The sequence below is a fragment of the Panthera leo genome, chromosome A2, assembly GCF_018350215.1.
Source record: "Panthera leo isolate Ple1 chromosome A2, P.leo_Ple1_pat1.1, whole genome shotgun sequence".
In the NCBI taxonomy this organism is placed as follows: Eukaryota; Metazoa; Chordata; class Mammalia; order Carnivora; family Felidae; genus Panthera; species Panthera leo.
Window position 1 is genome coordinate 61,192,638 of NC_056680.1, and position 18,818 is coordinate 61,211,455.

Consider the following 18,818-nt stretch of genomic DNA (forward strand, 5'->3'; position numbering starts at 1 on the left):
GCCCCGGTGGGACCGCGTGTCCCCTCGAAGTGGACGTGGAGGCCGGGCGGTCAGGACGGCCCAAGCATGAAGTTGTTGTTGAAGATTCAGGGCCCCGGCCCTCAGCTGGCGGAGATGGGTTGGTGGCTCCCCAGACACACACAGCAGGTTCCAGAGGCGGGTGGACGCCCATGGGACTCTCAGTGGCCCTCTGGCCTCGCTGGGCCCAACCCGGGGTCCACGGAACCAGGATCAGCTGACCTCCGTGACCAACTCCGGCAGCGAGGCTCCCGCCTCCACGAGCGAGCGACCGTCGGTCACCAGCGGCTCAGCCCCGCGGCTCCCTGGGGTGCAGGATCCGTGTGCCGCCTCAGCGGTCGCTGTGTGCCATCTTCCTCCGTACTTGGGATGGGACTGTAGGATATTGCCTTACTTGTTTTTACTCTTGTACAGCGTTCACGGACAAACGTTAGCCTTTCGCGTGGGGTCCTCTCTGAATTATTTGAGATGCTCTGTAAACAGCACAGTGTTTCACACGACACCCCTTCGCTCCCACCAAAAATGAGAACAGCCCGTCACCATGCGAATGACACCCTTTACCCAGATGTGCGATGTCCCCAAGGCCCCGCGTCTCTGCTTGGGGAAGCCAAGCCCTGCTTGGGGGGCACTTTGGGGTGTCCCTTGGCGCCCCCGCTGTGTGCTGCTTATGCCCAACCTCAGTAGACTAGAGAGCAACCCCAAACTTCCAGATGCTTCCACGGACCATGGGGCCGGGTGGTCCACTCCACAGGATCTGTGTCCTGCAGGGCGGTACCCCCCACAGGCCAGGTCCCCCGAGCCTGTACTTTTATCAGCCTCCAAAGCCACCAGAGCTTCCAGACACCTTCTGTCACCAGAAGCAATAACAACTTTAACATGTGGAACCAAGCCCGGTGCAGGGCAGACCGGTAACTCAGACACAAGCCATGTGCACACGTGTGCCCAAGTCGAGCCATGCTATGGGGGGCCGACACCTCCAGGGCCCCCCCAGCCCCTCCTCCAGACCCAGCTCAGGCTCCTCCATGGGCTTTGCTGTCGGTGCCCCGGGCACAGGGAGCAGAGGGACACAGGGAGGGCAGGCTGGGTTCTGTGCACATCTGTGACTCCCCTTACGCTATCTCCGCGTGTTTCAGAGCCGGGACGCCCATCCTCCCCACTCAGCCTGGTTGACACTCGGGCTCCGCGCTCAGACAGGACCCGGCCAGCCTTCAGAGGCACACACCCCAGGTCCCCCGTAGCTTCATGCTGGGCCCCATCAGCAGCCTAGACATACCGAACCCCTGCTTTGTCCCACTCAAGGAGGAAGGGTCCGGTTGGCCTTGCCCTTCTCTGTCTCGGTCTGGTGGACCCGTCTCTATCCCGGCATGTGTGTGCATGTGCCCTTGTGCGCTGTGTACCTGTGACTCCCTGAGTCGGGTCCTTTTGGTCCCTCCCTGGGAGGCAGGCCCCGCCCACTGCACCCATGCACGGCTTACCTGGCAGGTGCTTCCCCCCTGCCGGGCACTGAGTGGCCCCCTGACCAGCTGGGTCACAGCTGACACATGGAATTCTGAAGTGTGCAGGCCTGTTGGCTGTATGGAAAGTCACCCCCGGAAACTGATTTGACCCCGATTTTGTAGTGGCTTCGATTAAAAAAACATAACAAAACAAAACAAAAACAAAAAGTCCACCTTCTTAGAAGCTGTTGATTTTAAAATGTTTGGTTTGGTGAAATTAAGGGGCAGCTGTGGCCGGCTGGAAGCAGAGGGCATGGCCACGTCCTGGCGCCTGGACCTCCTGTCTGCCCGGCTGCGTTTGCTTTGAAAGTTCACATGGGACGATTGAGCCCCAACACCCTCTGACGGGACGTGGGAAACGTGGGGTGTGGCCTGTCTTCTTGTGGCATCTGGCGGTAGTGTTTGTCTTCACGAGTCATAGGCTGGAGTGGGTTGAAATCAGGTCCCAGGTCAGCTGGGGGTGGCCTGAGGACCCCCGTCCTGGAGGGCAGGGTGGGGATGGGGTCAAGGGGCAGACGTTCAGGAAGGCTCCATTTGGCTCAGCCTAAGGAATATACTTCTGCCTGTGCGTTTGGCCAGGCTGGACTCCGGAGGTGTGGGGTCGGCACTGGCAGCTGGTCCCGGGAGTGCGGGCCCCTGGGGAGTGGGGCCGGGTCCCCGATACTGTGGCAGGTGGCAAGCAGCCAGAGGCAGGCCCTGTGCCCAGAGACCGTGGGGGCCCCGCAGCAGCGGATGTAGCAATGCAGAGTGCCCGTGGTGGGAGGGACAGCCTGGTGTGGCCAGCAGCACGAGGCAGGGTGCCAACCCCAGACCCCGTGCCCTCGGGGCGCTCCCAGGGACGCCAGCTCCAGAAGCCGGCTGCTGTCTGTGCGCACCTGCAGGCCGGTCCTGTAGTGCCCGGGGACACATGTCACCTGCTTGTCCCCCTCGTGGGAGTAAACATGATTGCAGGGGCGTCTGGGGACCACAGCTCTCTAAAGGGCTTTGTGGTAATGACTCCTACATTCGAATTTCTTAATTTCCCTGCAGATGTAATCCGTCTGTTTCCCATCAGATCTGTTCACACAGATAAACCGTAACTGCTGTGCTGGAGCCATGATTTGCTCACATCAGTGCGTATGTGCGTGTGTGTGTGTGCACATGTGTGCATGTATATGGGTGAGTGTGTGTGTGTGCACACACGCCCATGCACGGGTGTGAAATGTGTGTACGTGTGTGTTCTTGCATGGGTGTGAAATGTTCATGTGTGTGCAAGTGCGTGTGTGCGTGTGTGCGTGTGTGTGTGCATACGCGGTCTGGCATGAGCAAAATACAAACCGATGGTGTGTTCCTGAGGCTAAGATGGGGTCACAGAGAACAGACTGAGTTGGGGGGCAGCCAGCCTGCCCCCAGGCGTTTGGTGGGACTGTCCCTGCGTGCCCTGCCTTGATTTCCCTTAGAAATCCCAGCCCTGGGAGGCGAGGAGGGGCAGGGGCAGAGCGGCCGTGGCCCCCACACGGCACCTCTGTGTACGGCCATAGACAGGAGCAGAGTCTCTTCCTGATGTTCTTAGAACCTTCCGTCTGCCGTGTCGGTGAGGAAGCCCAGGGCCATCGAGGCAGCAAACTGCCCGTGTTCTGTTGTTGGGTATGGTGGTTTCTGTCCTCAGCCCGTCTGGGCTCCCTGTGCACGGAGGCTGCGGAGGGGCCCGTAGATGGGGGGCAGGAACCCTGGACGAGGAGCTGGCGGGGAGCAGGGCACCTGCCTCTTGGCTTCACGGCTGGAGGCCAGGTCGTCGGCTGCCCGCGGCCGTGCAGACAGACGTCCACGCACAGGGCCCTCTTGGGTGACGTTGTCAGCGGTCAGCGCGCTGACCACAGGGGCGGCCATGCCCTGTGGGTGAGGTCGCTCCGGACACAACCTCGATTCCTTTGTGCAATCTGTGCATTCCTCCCCACGAGTCACTGGGTTCTGTAGGTTCCGCTCGGATAACCGCGGGAAGGGCCGGGGTGAAAACACGTCTGGACGTCTCCACGTGGCCATAGACGAAGGAAACAGCGCCTCTTTGGCGGCCCTCAGGGCCCGTTCCCTGAGCTGCGCGCCCCGCGGTGTTGTGAGGCACCCCGGGGCTCGGAGAGGTTATTGACTTGAGCGGCATCACACAGTGCAGAATGGCAGGGCCTGTCTGTCCTGAGCCCTTGGTTTTTGTCACCCTCCCCCCGCCCTCAGCTGACGCTGCTGGTTTGGATGGAGCTCCCTGCTGGTCCACACCCGGGCCGGCTCTGAGTGGTGTGTGGCCAGCCGCCCGCGGCTGTGCCCCGGGCGCGGGTTGGCCTCACCTGGCGTCCTGCTCTCCCCGGCACAGCATTTTGTGCTTTCGACTGCCGCCCCCACCAGGTTGCTCCAAGCCTGAGGAACCCTGTCTCCATCCCTTTCTGTCCTAAATCTGTGTGCTGCCCACCTGTCCTAGCCTGAGCAAACCGCGGAGCAGCGGGGGGACAGCTGCCCAAGTCTTCCTGCGAGGCCTCTCTGGTGTCAGGCAGACAGGGGCCCCCAGAAACCCCCAGACCACACACACGCCTCCCCACGTACACGCAGCCAAGTGGCCCCCAAGTCCTGGTCAGAAGGTGTGTGAGCCCTGGAAGGCCGTGTCTGCCATGTCCCTCCTGATGGCACAGCCACCCAGTGCCTCACGCTCCTGGCCCGCTGTGGGCGGGCGGGGTCCCTCCTGCAGGTCGGAGGACAGCCAAGGGCAGGCTTCCCCGGGTGGGCGTGGAAGGCAAGACAGGTGTCGTGGAGGTGCCGGGTCCCCAGCTTCCCCGGCCCCGACCCCTTCTGCCCTAGGCAGCTCGGAGGCAAACAGTGTGCATCACCTGCCGGGGACTGATGTGTAAACAGAGAAGCCGTCCTAGGCCAGCCCCCCCAGACCTGGCCGACCGCTCGGGCTCACTAGTCGTGTGCGACGTGCGGGACGGTCTGTGGGAACGGCCCCTCTGAGTGCCCCGTCTGTGCACTCTCGCCCCCCACGGCGCAGACCATGGGCCCACCAGCAGCCAGAACTCGATTCTCACCTCCCACCAGCGGCCCCACCCGACCCCGGGCCCTGGACAGAAGCACATGTCTCAGGGGACCGCCGCACCCCCGCCGTGGGGAGCCTGAGGAAGTCCACTGCGTCCCTTGCACACCCTGGGGTGCCACACCTCCGGAGCATCCGTCCTGCGGGGTCGTGCGGTCTTGCCTTCACCCTGTACAAATTATGGGCTCGCAAGCCACGTGCACTCAGAATTGCATGCCGTGAAACCCCCACGTGTGTGAACCCACTTTGAACTTGAAAACACGCATCATGCGCAGAGGGACGGGCCCGTCTCGGGCCATCTGCCGGCTGGCCGCAGAGCGTCCCCGCGACACAGCGCACCCTGGGGCCCAAGTCCGGGCAGCAGCGCCTGCACCAATGATGCAGCATGTCCCAGCCCGGACGCCCCTCCTCCCTGCCCCGCCCCGGCCGCACGATTGCACACCCCCTTGCACAAGGAAGGTAACACGTGACCGCCACCACCTTAGAGTAGCTTCCGTTCTCGCCAATGGTCAACCCAAAGCCCACCCTGGGGGGTTTCCTCACTTGCCAAGAAAGGTGGTGTGAGCCCCGCACCCTCCGCATCCCGCCAGCTGTGGCTGTGTCCCAATGCGGAAGGCAGAGTGGGTGGGCATGGGGACGGGCTCTCCGCCCACGAGCTCACTCGAGAACAGTTCTTCAGACACAAAACCAGGTGACGGGGTCGGAGTGACGCCGGCTCACGGTCACCGGATAGCTTCTCTCGATAGATTTGTATAATCAATACGGGTCTATTTTTACGTCAGCCCCTCACTGTACCTTCCGGTCTTTTCCAAGATGGTTCAACCGAGACAGAGAACTGAGTGATTGGTCCTATTTTTATTAACAAAGAGGTGAACAGACTGAAAAGTTAACGTGAATGTACATTTCTTAATTGCGACTTTTCTACGGAGTGTTTGCACTATACTTTCTGGAATCTTATTTAACAAAAATAAAGGAAAAAATTGCTTGACTAAACGTTGTGGCAGTTTTCATTGAAAGCCACGTGGTCGTGGGCGGGATCTGGAGCGGCTCCTGCCTCACTCCCCATTGAGGGGGACGGTGGTCTCCTATAAAGTGTGGGGGGTCCCCGCCTGGGCCTCAGTTACCCCTCCACTGGCCGTGGAGTTTCTGCTCCCAGCAAGAGTCTCCGGGGAGATGACTCACTACCTGGGGTTGGTTCCTCAGACCGGTAAGTGTCCCCTGGTTGGGGATTCCCATGGAAGCAGATCAAGAGGGGACAGCAGGGAGTGGGGGGGCCACATCAACAGGCTGAGCCATGCCGCTCACTAAAAGTGGGCTGTGCCGGCCGAGTCGGGCCAAGGTCGGGGCATAGCGGAAAAAAGGCCCTGAGGCAGCAGACCAGAGTGTCAGGGAGGGTTTGCCAGCAGTGACACCAGCCACCCTCTGCCAGGACACAGCTAATGCCACCGTTCGGGGAAGCCCCCTCCTACCCCCAGGTTAGGGGGCAAGAGAGGCCAGTGGTGCAGGGACCGCACATATCTGGTGGGAGGCAAGGGACAGGCCGGACCCTGGAGAGCAGGAGCCTGTGGCCCAGGCTCATCCCATGGAGCCCGAGACCCGCCCCCCGAGGGCAGAGGTGGGGCGGGGCAGTTGCTGGCTCAGCCTCCTCCCTGCCCTGAGCCCCAGGCTGTTTCCAGCACCCACTGACCCCCTCCCCCGCCCTCCCCCCCCCCCCCCGCCCCGGCCTCAGCAGCTTGGCAGAAGTCACAGGGAGCACACCCCTCATGGCCCCAAACCTGCCCTGCCCGCTGCTCCCCTGCCTGTGTGACCCCCATTTCCAATGCTAGGGACGCACAGGGAGGCCCCCAGGCTTTGTCTCGGAGCCCCGGCCATCGGGGGCCCTGCTGGCCCCGTCTCCTCGTCCCACATCCACCACCTTCTCTGGCTCTGCCTGGCCTGTGTGCCCGTCTGCCGCCCCTGCCCCGTCCTGCGGGGGCCCCTAGGCACTCCGGCCACTGCATCCCCCCCAGCTACTCTCACGGGGCTTCGGATGCCAACCGGTCACGTCCTAGCTGTGCCGGAACCCTGCAGGGGCCCCCAGCTCACGCAGGTGAACGGGGCCCTCCAGGCGCTCCGAAGGCCGCCCCCTCCCGCTCCATGCTGTCCCAGCCCCTGCCTCCACACGGGCTCCCCACCATCCCCGGCACCCCAGATGCTCAGCCAGGGCCAGGGGTCCCTCTGCGGCACATGCCTCCACGTCTTGGTTCGCGGTCAGCCTCCCCAGGGGCCTCGTCTCTGTGTTTAGAACCTGCCCTCCCCCTGCTCTGCCGTCCCTGCCATGAAATGAATGAATGAGTGCACAGGGTGACTGCGTAGACGGCTGTATGCATCTCTGGGGGTTCCTATGACCCAGGAGCCCAAGCTGGGGGGCTTCAACAACAGAGATGTACCCTCCCGCCTCTGGAGGCCGCGTTCCTTCTGCGTGTGGGGGGCAGTCCGGCCTGCGCCTCTTCCAGCTTTGGGGGGCCCCCGGCGTCCTGGGCTCGCGGTGGCCCAACGTGCCTGCCGCTGGCTTCTCCCTGCGCGTCTGCATTGGGTGCAGGGTGTGACCTTAATCCAGAATGACGTCATCTCTGCACCCTCATGGTAATCACAACTGCGAGGACCCGTGTTCCAAGGGAGGTCTGGTAGGGATGGAATTGTCCCCCTCCCCAAATTCCAGGCTGGGCCTGCAGGGAGGCAGTCGGGGTTCAAGGAGGCCGAGGGTTGGTCCCCGTGATGGGACGGGTGCCCGTGCAGAACGAGACCCCCCAGAACCGACCGCACTGATGCCCGGATCTCCGGTGCCCGGCCTGCAGGACGGCGAGGAGTAAGCACCGTGGGAACTGGCAGATTCGGACAAGGCCGCCTTCTCAGGTTGTGGGGGGCTCTCTGCCTGTGAACCCAGCGGCAGCCGGTGGGCATGGGGATGTCAACAAACAGCGTTGGCCCCACAGCAGCCACAGGGTGGGGCCCCGACACCAGCACAGAAGCGGATCCAGAGTTCCTGAAACCAGAACCGCAAGTTGGACTTTTCATGCACCTGCCGCGTTGGGATCAGGTGTGGGGGGGTGGGGCACGCTTGGGGTGTTTGTAGGGGGAACTGGGATTCCAGGTTGGCAGTCGGTTCCCTGAGTACTGAGAACACGGTGGGTCCCCAGGCAGCAGGACCCGGCAGGCTTCCTGATCATCCTTGGAACTTGGTGAGAGGTGTTTGTGGCTGGGAACTGTCCTGGATGAGTAGCCTGATGTGCAGGGCCTGTTTCTCTGTCCTCATGTCTGACCTCCTAGGATTTGGACACTGGATGCCAGTTCAGCCATTGTTTTCTCCAAGTTTACTCTCTTTGTGGGAGATGCCCTCGATTTTATCTTCCAGGGCTCCTGTGGGATTGCTCACTTCTGTTATCCTATTCTTTATTTTTTGAGAGCAGGGGAGGGGCAGAGAGAGAGAGAGCGTGAGCAGGGGAGGGGCAGAGAGAGAGAGAGGGAGAGGGAGAGGGAGAGAGGGAGAGAGGGAGAGAGGGAGAGAGGGAGAGAGGGAGAGAGGGAGAGAGGGAGAGAGGGAGAGAGGGAGGGAGGATCCCAAGCAGACTCCTTGCTGTCAGCACAGAGCCCAACAGGGGGCTCGATCTCACAAACCAAGAGAAAATGACCTGAGCTGAAATCAAGTCATATGCTTAGCTGACTGAGCCCCCCCGGGCACCCCTACTCTCACCCTGTTCTTAATTCCTACACGTTATCTGCTGGGTATTTCTCTGTGTGGCATCCTCTTATGTCACCACTGTCCCCCGATGCTGCTCCCATGTCTGGTGCGTCTCTGCCTTCACACCTGCTTCCCGCATGGTGTGTGTTCCCATCCGTGAAAGTTCCACATGTGGCTGGGACAGGGGCACCTCCACGTCTGTGCCCAGGTGTTTCCTCTCAGGCCATGTCCCCTGTCCTCCTGGGGCCCCGGGCCTGGCGTGGCCTCCAGGACCTACAGGGAGACACCTGCCCTCTGTATTCACGATGCGAGGCACCCCATGGCCACCGCGCACGCCGGCAGTGGTTCTTCCGGCCCCAGAGCCCCTCACGCGCCCCCACGAGCAGGCCCCCTTCTCCCTCGGGGTAACCACGCTCTACAGTGTCACGTGCCAGGGTTAAAAAGATCACAAGGTCAGAACCTCTTTGTTAACTGGGAAATTTAAGCTCCCTTTAGAAAATAGGATTATTGCTATATTTGAACTTGTTTCTCCCATCATGCTTTTAAATATTGTTTTTTGTATGCTTTTTCCTTTTGTTGATTTAAAACACCGTATTCCACATCTCTACACATTTGTGACTGGCACAGAAAGCCCCCGAATACTGTGCGTGTTTAGAAGGTGTCCACATTTCAAAGCATCATGTTAAATGCTGGATTGTTCCCGACTCAGAATAAACGCCAGAGCCGCCATCCTCGTCCAGCCTAGCTACACGCTGTTCTTAGCCACTATTTCAAATCCCTGCTTTTTAAAAACCCCACAAATGAGATACCCCTACTGTATTCAGATGATTTAAAGAATTTAGGGGTGCGGGGGGGTGCTCAGTCGGTTAAGTGTCCAACTTCCACTCAGGTCATGATCTCACGGTTCGTTGGTTCGAGCCCTGCATCGGGCTCTGGGCTGACAGCTGGGAGCCTGGAGCTGCTTCAGATTCTGTGTCTCCCTCTCCCTGTGTCTCAAAAATAAATATTACAAAATAAAATAGAGTGGGGATGAACACATTTATAAGAATAAAATCGAGCTCTGTTTTTATAACCATGAAGTATCCCGCAAAGCTGTGCCCGAGATGGTCTGGACTGGACCAAGCACCCCGCTCCCTCCTCTCGACAGAGGGCCCGCACCCCCCCATCTGTTTGGTGGGACCCCAGCCCCAGGAACGCACTACCGTAGGGGGTTAAATTCTCACCACCCCCACAAAACCAGTGCCTGAACTGGAACCACCTCCCGGTGAGTCGCGGTGTCTGACTTCCCCGGAATGCACCCTGAGCCTGCTGGGAGTGTGGCCCCAGCTCTGTGTTGGGGGGGGGGGCAGCTCACCACGCTCCCTGGTCCCTGGGTGGCCCTGGGGAACCCCCGGGGGCAGGGGCACCTGCTCCCTCCATCCCCTGCTCTCCGTTGGTGCTTCTGAGGGCCTTGCATGGGATCGGAGTTACGGGAGCCTTAACTTGCCCCCCACCCAACCCAAGCATCACAGTGGAGAGGGAAGTGGTCAAGGTGAGGCCTGGGGGAGCCCCGAGGATCAGGGTTTGCAGTCGGTGGATGGAGGGCTGGCCGCGGGAGCCCCAGAACACAGTGCTTCCTGGCCCGGCCCCAAAATGCAGTCGTCCTCGATGGTGAGCTCGTGCTGAGTGGCCTCCTCGATGTCCCGAAGCAGCCTGACTTCCCACTGCCTCACGTGCTCTGTCTGTGGGGGGAGAGGTGTCCCTGAGAAGGCCTACGTTGCAGGAGCCCTGGCTGTCGCTTGAGACGAGCCTCATATGGCCAGCAGGTGCCCATGCAGACTGCAGACCCCTGCCCCCCTGGGTTCCCTGGTCACCCGGTCTGTCTGCTCCCACGTGCCCCAACCGCCCAGAGGGCCGCATCCTGGTGTGGGGACAGGAGGGGTGGGTAAGGACCAGGGAGCCAGGTCTGACAAGGGTGCAGAGGGGTAGCTGGGGGGCCGGCTGGGCTTGTGTGGGACCATCGGCCTGGGGCAGACAGGTGACTGTCCAGGCTTGCGGCAGGGAGGCCCCCTGACCTGGGGGTCGGGGAGTGGGGAGGTGGGACAGGATGAGCCCTGCTTCTAAACAAGGGGGGCTCAGGCTGTTAGAAAGCAGAGCCGGGGTGGGGGAGCTGAGCCAGACCACATGGGGGGTGTGCTGGGGCTGGGCCACAGAGGACAAGTCTGGAAGTTCTCAGCCCCCATGGCAGGCCCTCCCAATTGCTTCAAAATGTAAACAATAGTGACAACCCTCTGGGGGTAAATAAGGAACAGGAGAGGCTGGTGCCCTGGCATGCTGAGGGAGGGGGGCAGATGGTGGAACCGGAGGGCGGGGCCACCAGCCAGAGCAGTCAGCGCAGCTGGGAGCTCTGTGTCTGCACTGAGAGGGCTGCCCCATCTCTGGGGGCAGGTGGGGACCTGTGACCATCGCAATATCTGCCCCGCAGGGAGACCCTCAGGCCCCTTCCCTTTGTCAGCTCCAGAATATTCTGGCCAGGCTCACGCCTCTCCTGGCAGCAGGCAGGACCACTGGCCCGCAGGGACACGCGCGTAGAGCTCCGCACAGCCCTGTGAGGCCAGGCTCCCAACTGCAACCAGGCGGCCACAGAAGGCAGGCGGGGGCACCAGGGAAGCTCCCCCTCCCCCAGTAACGCCCCAGAGACATAAGCGGAGCCAAGCACAGGGGTTTGAAAGGCCAAAGAGAGGAGCCAGTGGGAGAGGCCAGGCATCCCACGGTGACCTCAGAAGGTGGATCCCGGCACCCATCTCGAGGGCACATGAGGGGTAAGAGGAGAAAGCCACTGCCCAGGCCACCCCACACCCAACTTCCCCTGAGTTTCAGCAGATGTGGGGGGGACAAGGGCCTTGAGGGCGGCAGAGTGGGGATTTCCCCCAGGGAACCAACAGGCCCACTGTCCACCAGACACATCCCACCTCTGGTCAGCAGGACAGGCCAGCTGGAGCCAGCCGAAGCCCCACAGTGCCCTTCTCAGAACCTTCTAGAACACAAGGGCGTCAGAGGAGAGGGTGACGCTGCTGTGGGCCAGGGAGCAGAGCTCACAGTAGGAAAGGGGCCCCGGGGGCCAGGGGAACATGGGGGGAGGCCCCGGGTCTGCACTGAGCCACGAGGAAAGAGCCCACAGCTTCCTGGGCTCACCCACTCCACCTTAAGAAGGCCAGCAGGATTTATGGCAGCGTGTTCAAGAGTTTGGGGGAGCAGATGGGAACTGGGGGGTACAGATGCTCCCCATGGGGTCACATGACCCCTCAGAGCAGGTGGGGCAGGCCCAGGACATCAGAAAGGTCTAGCAGTGAGGGAAGGGTAGCTACCCTCTCTCAGGTCACAGCCACCTCCATGGGCCCTGAGCCCCCAGGTGGGGATGGGGTGGGGCTAAGCCGGGACAGGGCCAGTGTCCAGCTAAGGGCACAGTCAGGGACAGGGGTTGGGGACACAGGGATGTCAGGGACACAGGGACAGGGTTGGGGTCAGGTCAGGGACATGGTCAGGTCAGGGACACAGGGACAGGGTTGGGGTCAGGTTGGGGACATAGTAAGTGACAAAGGGCACAGAGACAGGGTCAGGGACACAGGGACAGGGTTGGGGTCAGGTCAGGGACACAGGGGCATGGTTGGGGTCAGGTCGGGGACACAGTAAGGAACAGGGTTGGGGTCAGGTCGGGGACACAGTCAGGGACAGGGTTGGGGTCAGGGTGGGGACACAGTCGGGGACAGGGTCAGGTCGGGGACACAGGTACAGGGTTGGGGTCAGGGTGGGGACACGGTAAGGGACAAAGTCAGGGGCACAGAGACAGCGTCAGAGACACAGGGACAGGGTTGGGGTCAGGTCGGAGACACAGGGGCATGGTTAGGGTCAGGTCGGGGACACAGTTGGGGACAGGGTTGGGGTCAGGGTGGGGACACAGGGACATGGTCAGGTCAGGGACACAGTCGGGGACAGGGTTGGGGTCAGGGTGGGGACACAGTAAGGGACAAAGGGGCACAGAGACAGGGTCAGGGGCACAGGGACAGGGTTGGGGTCAGGACAATCCTACCACAGCCGCCAGCTCCTTTGGGTCCCTCCTTCTCTTCCCCGAGGTGTTGGGGACCCCAGGCAACCTCAAGTGTGGAGACCGGCTCCGTGCTCCCCGGGACTCTGCCTGTTGCTGCCTCCGAGTGACCGAGGCGGGTGTAAGAGGATCTTCCTCGGGATCCCAGGGGTCGGAGGTGGGTGCCGGCCAGACGGTAGAGAGCTGCAGGTTCCGGAGGGTGGCCATGGTGCTCCAGGAAAGGCTTTCGGGCAGCGGGGACTCAGCCACGGGGCTCCCTTCCGGGCGGTAGGGGACACGGCCCGGTGGCCTCCTGTGCAGGCTGGGCGTGGCATCCCGGGGGGTGCTATGCTTCGGGACGTTTCTCGGGGACAGCTGACTCGTCACTGAAGAAGGACCCTCATCTTCTGCGGTGGACTTCAGCCCAGACACCTGTGGAAACGGAGCACGGAGGTCGTTTCTCTACAAGGTCACGGCAGCGAGCCTCTGAGGGCACACCCTCCTCCTGGGCCTGTGCCCCTGGTTGGGTAGTGCGCCGCCCAGAGACAGACCCCAGCGCAGGGCGGGCCGCACTCCTCCGGCTCCGCCTGGTCTGCTGTTTGGTCAAAACCAAACCCCAGTCAGAATGGTTTTAATGATAGAACCGGAAAACAGACGGTTTTCACGTAAAGACACTTGTTTTCAGGAGAAAACTGCAAAAACGTCATCAGTGAATTCATCTTAACATTTACACTCAACATAAAGGAGCAGGAGTCTGGGCAGAGGTGCATGCATCGGGCAGGTGTGCAGGGTAGGGGGACACAGAGCGTCCCCATCCTGGGTCCTGAGACCCCGGCCTGCAGCAGTGGCTTTGTCAGGGCTGGTTCTTCCTCCAGAACAAAGCCTTGGTGGAACCCCTCGCACTCCTGTGCTCACGGCTTTTTCTAGATGCTAACACACTGTACTCAGCAAATAGTTTTATCATCATTATAAAGCCATGGTCTGCACAGTGCTCCTTGAAAAGCTGTCACTTCGGGCACCTGTGGGGCTCAGTTGGTTGAGCATCTGACTTCAGCTCAGGTCATGATCTCATGATTCAGGAGTTCAGGCCCCACACTGGGCTCTCTGCTGTCAGCACAGAGCCCACTTTGGATCCTCTGTCTCCCTCTCTCTCTGTCCCTCCCCCACTCTGTCTCTTTCTCAAAATGAATAAACATAAAAAAAAAAGCAAAGCTGTCACATCAAAACTATGTGACAGATTGAGCAGTTTGTTTTTTGTAAGCAGTTCTCGTGTGTCTTTTCAATACATATCAATTCGTGCTGTTAATTAGCACCGTACTGCATCTAGCCAATCTACTACCATGCTAGGTCATGTTCAAAGTGAAGTCCAATCCCACGTATGGAGTGGGGAAGAGTATCAGTGGACTACAAATCCAATAAAGGAATAATCTCCAAAGTATGTGAGGCATACTTGAGAGACACAACTTGAGAGAAAAAAAAACCAAATCATCCAATTAAAAATGGGCAACAGACACGAACAGACACTTCTCCAAAGAAGACATCCAGATGGCCAACAGATGCATGAAAAGATGCTCAGTGTCACTCATCATCAGGGAGACTCAAGTCAAAGCCATGATGAGACATCACCTCACACCTGTCAATGAAGCTAAAATTAACAACATAAACAACAGGTGTTGGTGAGGATGCAGAGAAAGGGGAGCCCTCGTGCACTGCTGGTGGGAATGCAAACTGGTGCAGCCACTATAGAAAGCAGCGTGGAGTTTCCTCAGAAGGTTACCAGAACTACCGACGACCCAGCAATTGCACCCCCAGGCACGTAGCCAAAGGGAAGGAATACAAAACCCTGAAGAAGTGACAGCACTGCCTTGTTCGCTGCAGCGTCAGTCACTATTCATCTCCAAGCTGGATCCCCCTTGGCAGGACGTCCCACGTGTGTTTTCGGTGGTGGGAAGAGCAGTTTCCAGTGATAGAGTCCATTGCTGACAGTGCTGCCCCAAACCATTAAGAAAGTGGCTGTCGCACAGGGTACAGGAGGAAGCAGAACTCTTTCAAAAGAGCAAGTGTATAAAATCTCCAAGACGAAATGACGCCGATGTTCTGGAAAGCCTGCTGGCACCATAGGCGTGGCAGCGGCATGTCCACCGGCTTCCACACAGGGCGCGAACAGCGCCAGCGGCCGGCGTACCACACTGCCACTTTGTGGTCCTTGAATTCCCGCTGTGACGTGTGCATGAAGGGGAGTGATTGGTTAGGGACTGGGGGGAGGCAGAGCTGAAAAGCATTTTAACGATGTGGAACTGGTCAAGGGCTAAACTTGTCCTGGAAGAAAGCGCAGATGCTCCCGCTGTCTCTTTCAGGATGCTGCGGGGGAGGGAGACCGCACAGCAGCCTTCGGTTTGCTGTCTAACAAATCACACCGGCATTGAGCGGCTCAAGGGAGATGTTGGCGGTCTGTTTCTGTGGGCCAGGGCCCTGGGGTCTCCCGTGGGGTTGCAGTCTGGCCGTCCTTGTTGAAGTCAAACAGAGAAACAAGGAAAACTAGAAAGTCCAATTTCAACCTCTCTCTGGTCCTGCCCTGTTAGCGATTTGTAACAAAGAATAAAACCACGGAATATGTGTCCCGAACGCAAAGAAGTTCTTGTGTCATAAATGGAATCCTGATACACAAGGGTGTGTGAAATCACCGATGATATTCCACGTCCCCGACTCTCTGAATGAGACACACGGCATAGATGCTGTGAGAACAGAGTTAGGTGTCTGAATTTCCCACAGGGGCTGAGAGCCAGGCCAGGGCAGGAGACAGTCTGCAAGCAGTGTGGGGGGAGGGGTTGGGTCTTGCAGAAACGTGCTCAGTGGAAGGTGCCGGGCATTCAAAATCTGACCTCAGGGAGCAATCAGAGCATTCCTAGGAGGTGAGCGCATCATCACTGGGTGGCTCGGGGAGGCACAAGCCCAGCTGGAAACAGAAAACAGGTCTGGCTCCATGTATGCCCGCAGGAGGCACCCCCCCCCCCCCCACCAGCCCCTGAGTCAGAAAGCCAGGCTGGAGTGCCCTCCTGGGAGGGGGCCGGTTGCAGAGCTTCAACTGTGTAGCTCCTGGCCTGCTCCTGGCACCTTGTTTCCTTTAGCAAAAGCTTTAGAAATTGATTAACGTGAACTCAAACAGCCCGAACTGGATTTGCTCCAGAGAATGAGTCAGCGGTCTCTCAATGCAACTGCCCCGTCGTCGGGTGGCGTGGGTACATGGGAGAATTCTAGGGGCTCCGCAACCTCCCAGGACCTGGGGCTGTCCACTCCTGACACCTTCTGCGGCTTTCTAATAGGTGAACGGCGCTGTCTCCCAGCGGCGCGGGCTTTAACAACCAGCGGGGGCAAACGCCTTTTCATTTCCTCGCCACCTATGTTCCACGTGCACATCTTCTTTGGTAGTCGAAGTCCAGGCACCCTTGCCCTGGCAGCAAAGGCAAACAGAATACGCTCGCCTGCCAGCAGGCTGGCGTTGGGTTCGAAAACACGTCCAGCTGCGGTGCGTATGTGAAGCTGTGTGGGAGACAGAAGGCTTCTGAAAGATCCAAAGCAGGATGACAAGAAAGGCCAGGCAGGGAGGAACCAAGTAAACACAGGCAGTGCCTCTGATGTCATCGCTGGAAAAGGCCGAATGCGTGGAAAAAGACCCAAGACAGCCCCACAGTGTGATAGGAAACAAAAGCCAAAATGTTTTCCTTCTGGAATTACCTTTGCAACACATACCGTAGCATCAACACAGAGCAAAATCCACAGAGACGTATGGAGAAACGGAAATAAACAAGTCATTGAGGCAAGCCCACATTTTATTTATGTATTTTTGTAGCCCCTGGTAGATCAAAGAGAAAGAAACGATCCAAGTCCCATGAAGGCAATTGGTGCTTGTAAAGGGAAATGCTAGGCCATGCTACTTTTTACAGGGACCAGGCTCAGGGCACACGTGGGGTGTGAGCACAGACCAGGGCTTCTGCTAAAAAGACACTACAGGGGAATGGGGACACATTTTCTCATTAGCAGAAGTTACTTCGAACTAGCCTGTTCAGGAAAGCAAACTGAGCCAATAAACGACCAAATGTCGATAGGCTTCTCCATAAGAACAATTTGATACATTTTTGATTAGACAATGCTGTGATGCTGACAGCTTACAGAAAGAAGTGTGTGTCTGTAGCGATACACGGGCAACGCAAATGATCTAGACACACATGTGGGAATACTGCCCGGAGAGCTGGGCTTCAAATGAGCAGGGAAGGGAGTTTTTTCCACTGCATGTCGTTGTTCTGCTGGGTTGGTCACTTAGGAAAACAAAAAAATAGCAAAGCCACGCCTCTACCTTGTACCCCACATGAAAATAAATGACAAGGGACTGAGTATTATACTCTTTAAAAATTCACAGGTTACTAGAAATAAAAACAGAATAATTTTGAAAAATCTGAAACAAATTGGATTGTTAGATCCTCCACCAGGATAAATTCCAAATGGATAGAAGGGGTAAATTTTGTGAGAGGGGCAATGAAATGGGGTCGCTTATGTCAAGGGTGTTTAGAGGGAGCCAGGAGGCCATGGGGCGGGGGCGGCTCACACTCAATTCTCATGGTGCAACCATGAACTTTGAACTGTGCCAACCTCCATAAACTCCAAGGACTCACCCCAAGACCCTGCAACCTACTACCATAATGGACTTTGCTTGGTGAGAGACTTAGAAACAATTCTGTTCAGCCAATCTGAGTTTTCTGCGGCCAACACCAATCAAAACTGACATAGACCAACATTCCCCATTGTCTTAAAAAAACCCTGAGTTCTGTCCCCAGGGGGGACATGATTTGGGCTGTTCCCGAACTACAATTCTGAGACCCCCACATGAACACTTTTGTTTTATTTCGGTCCTGCCTCTTTTCTCCATGGCCAATGTTAACAAACAAACAAACAGAACTATAAAAGCACTGGAGAGAAATATGGGTGATTTCTCTGTAAATCTTGTCAGAAGTAAGGCTTTCAAATGATAGCTCACAACACAGAAGCCATAAAGGAAAATACGTTAAAATAAATACATTTGAAACTTCTGCAAAGACAAACCGGCAATGTACTCAGTGAAAACACACAGCCCACACCTCCCGTGAAAGGTAAATGAGAGGTTAATGCTCCTCAGACTCAGGAAAAAACCAAAACCTAACAAACATGCAAAGACCCTGAGCAGGTGGGTGGATGGATGGATGGGTGGGTGGGTGGATGGATGGATGGATGGATGGACGGACAGACACACGGACACACACACACACACACACACACACACACACACACACACGCACACACGTTTTTCTCATGCACTGATAAGAAAAGGTCCCTATGCTTTGGGTACAGGCTCCTCCCCACCCTCCCCCCCCAAACTGAGGAAAACTACAAATGTAACATTCTAGTAAAACATAAAAACATCCTTAGCCTGTGGTGGGGGCTGGGGAAGGCTGAGGGGACACCCATACCTGTTTAGTCCCTTACCCCGACACCACGGGAAGACATTACCTAGCTGCAAATGAAGATGGGCAAGGACAGGAGAAAGGTCCCCGCTTGTCTGGAGAGGGAACCAGGTGAGCAGAGACTCGGGGAGACTCGGAGCAGCCGCCCAGACCGGCCTGGGGAGTGTCCGAGGGGTCCCCTCCCAGCCACAGCACAGGGCTCTGGAGGGCAGGCTCTAACTTCCCCCGGGGACCCCTCCACCCCGCTTTTCCGTGCGCACGCGGAACGGGCGTCGCACAGGCTCCCCGCGGGGCGGACACCGACTGACCCGGCCTCCCTGACGGGCTGGGGGAGGGGCGGAGGTGCAGGACCCGGCACCTGTCTGATGTGTCAGGTGAAGGCGCCTCGGGTCTGAGCGCAGGGCGCCCCACATCAGGGGATGCGCGGTGACTCTGACCCGCCCGCCGCCAGCGCCCCCCATAACGGCCTACCTGCGCCCCGGACTCCATCCCGCCTCGGCGAGGACACAGCCGCTGCAGCCGCGGGCCCACGAGCCCGGTCCCAGAAGTACCCGCGGGCGGGACCCCACCTGCGCGCCGCCTCCACCTGGGCCCGTGGCGGCGCAGGCGCAGGGAGGAGCGCGGGCGGGCCGAGCCCTGAGGGTGTCCACCTGGTCGGTTCCACGCACCTGTGTGCGCTTCTGGCCCGAAGAGGTCAGGGCCGCGGGGCCGTGGACGCCGGAACCTGAGCCCCGCGAGCGCGCCTGGCGCCGGGTGGTCTACCTGCCTGTCACAGTGAGCTAGAGAGGGGACACCGTCACTCCGCCCTGGCACCCACGGCAAGGTCCGTGTCCCTGCGTCCCGAGCTAGGGAGCGGAGCGCTGGGTGGTTGTCAGAACCCTGCGGGACAAAGGGGCACCGGCTGTCAGATGGGCCCTGGCGGCTCCGGGACTGGCATCAGGGCAGCTCCTGGGGCCTGTGCTAGCCCCCT

General features: G+C 58.9%; 1 protein-coding gene across 1 annotated transcript; it reads right to left on the minus strand.

Moving 5' to 3' along the window:
* Window positions 1–9,309: 9,309 nt before the first annotated feature.
* Window positions 9,310–18,377, minus strand: LOC122205298 (coiled-coil domain-containing protein 201-like). The gene is made up of 3 exons (XM_042913573.1): window positions 18,320–18,377; window positions 12,360–12,785; window positions 9,310–10,011 (listed from the first exon to the last, which is right to left on the minus strand). Exons 1-3 carry the CDS (start codon window positions 18,335–18,337, stop codon window positions 9,847–9,849), a joined length of 609 nt encoding a protein of 202 aa, XP_042769507.1. The 5' UTR covers window positions 18,338–18,377; the 3' UTR covers window positions 9,310–9,846.
* Window positions 18,378–18,818: the final 441 nt, after the last annotated feature.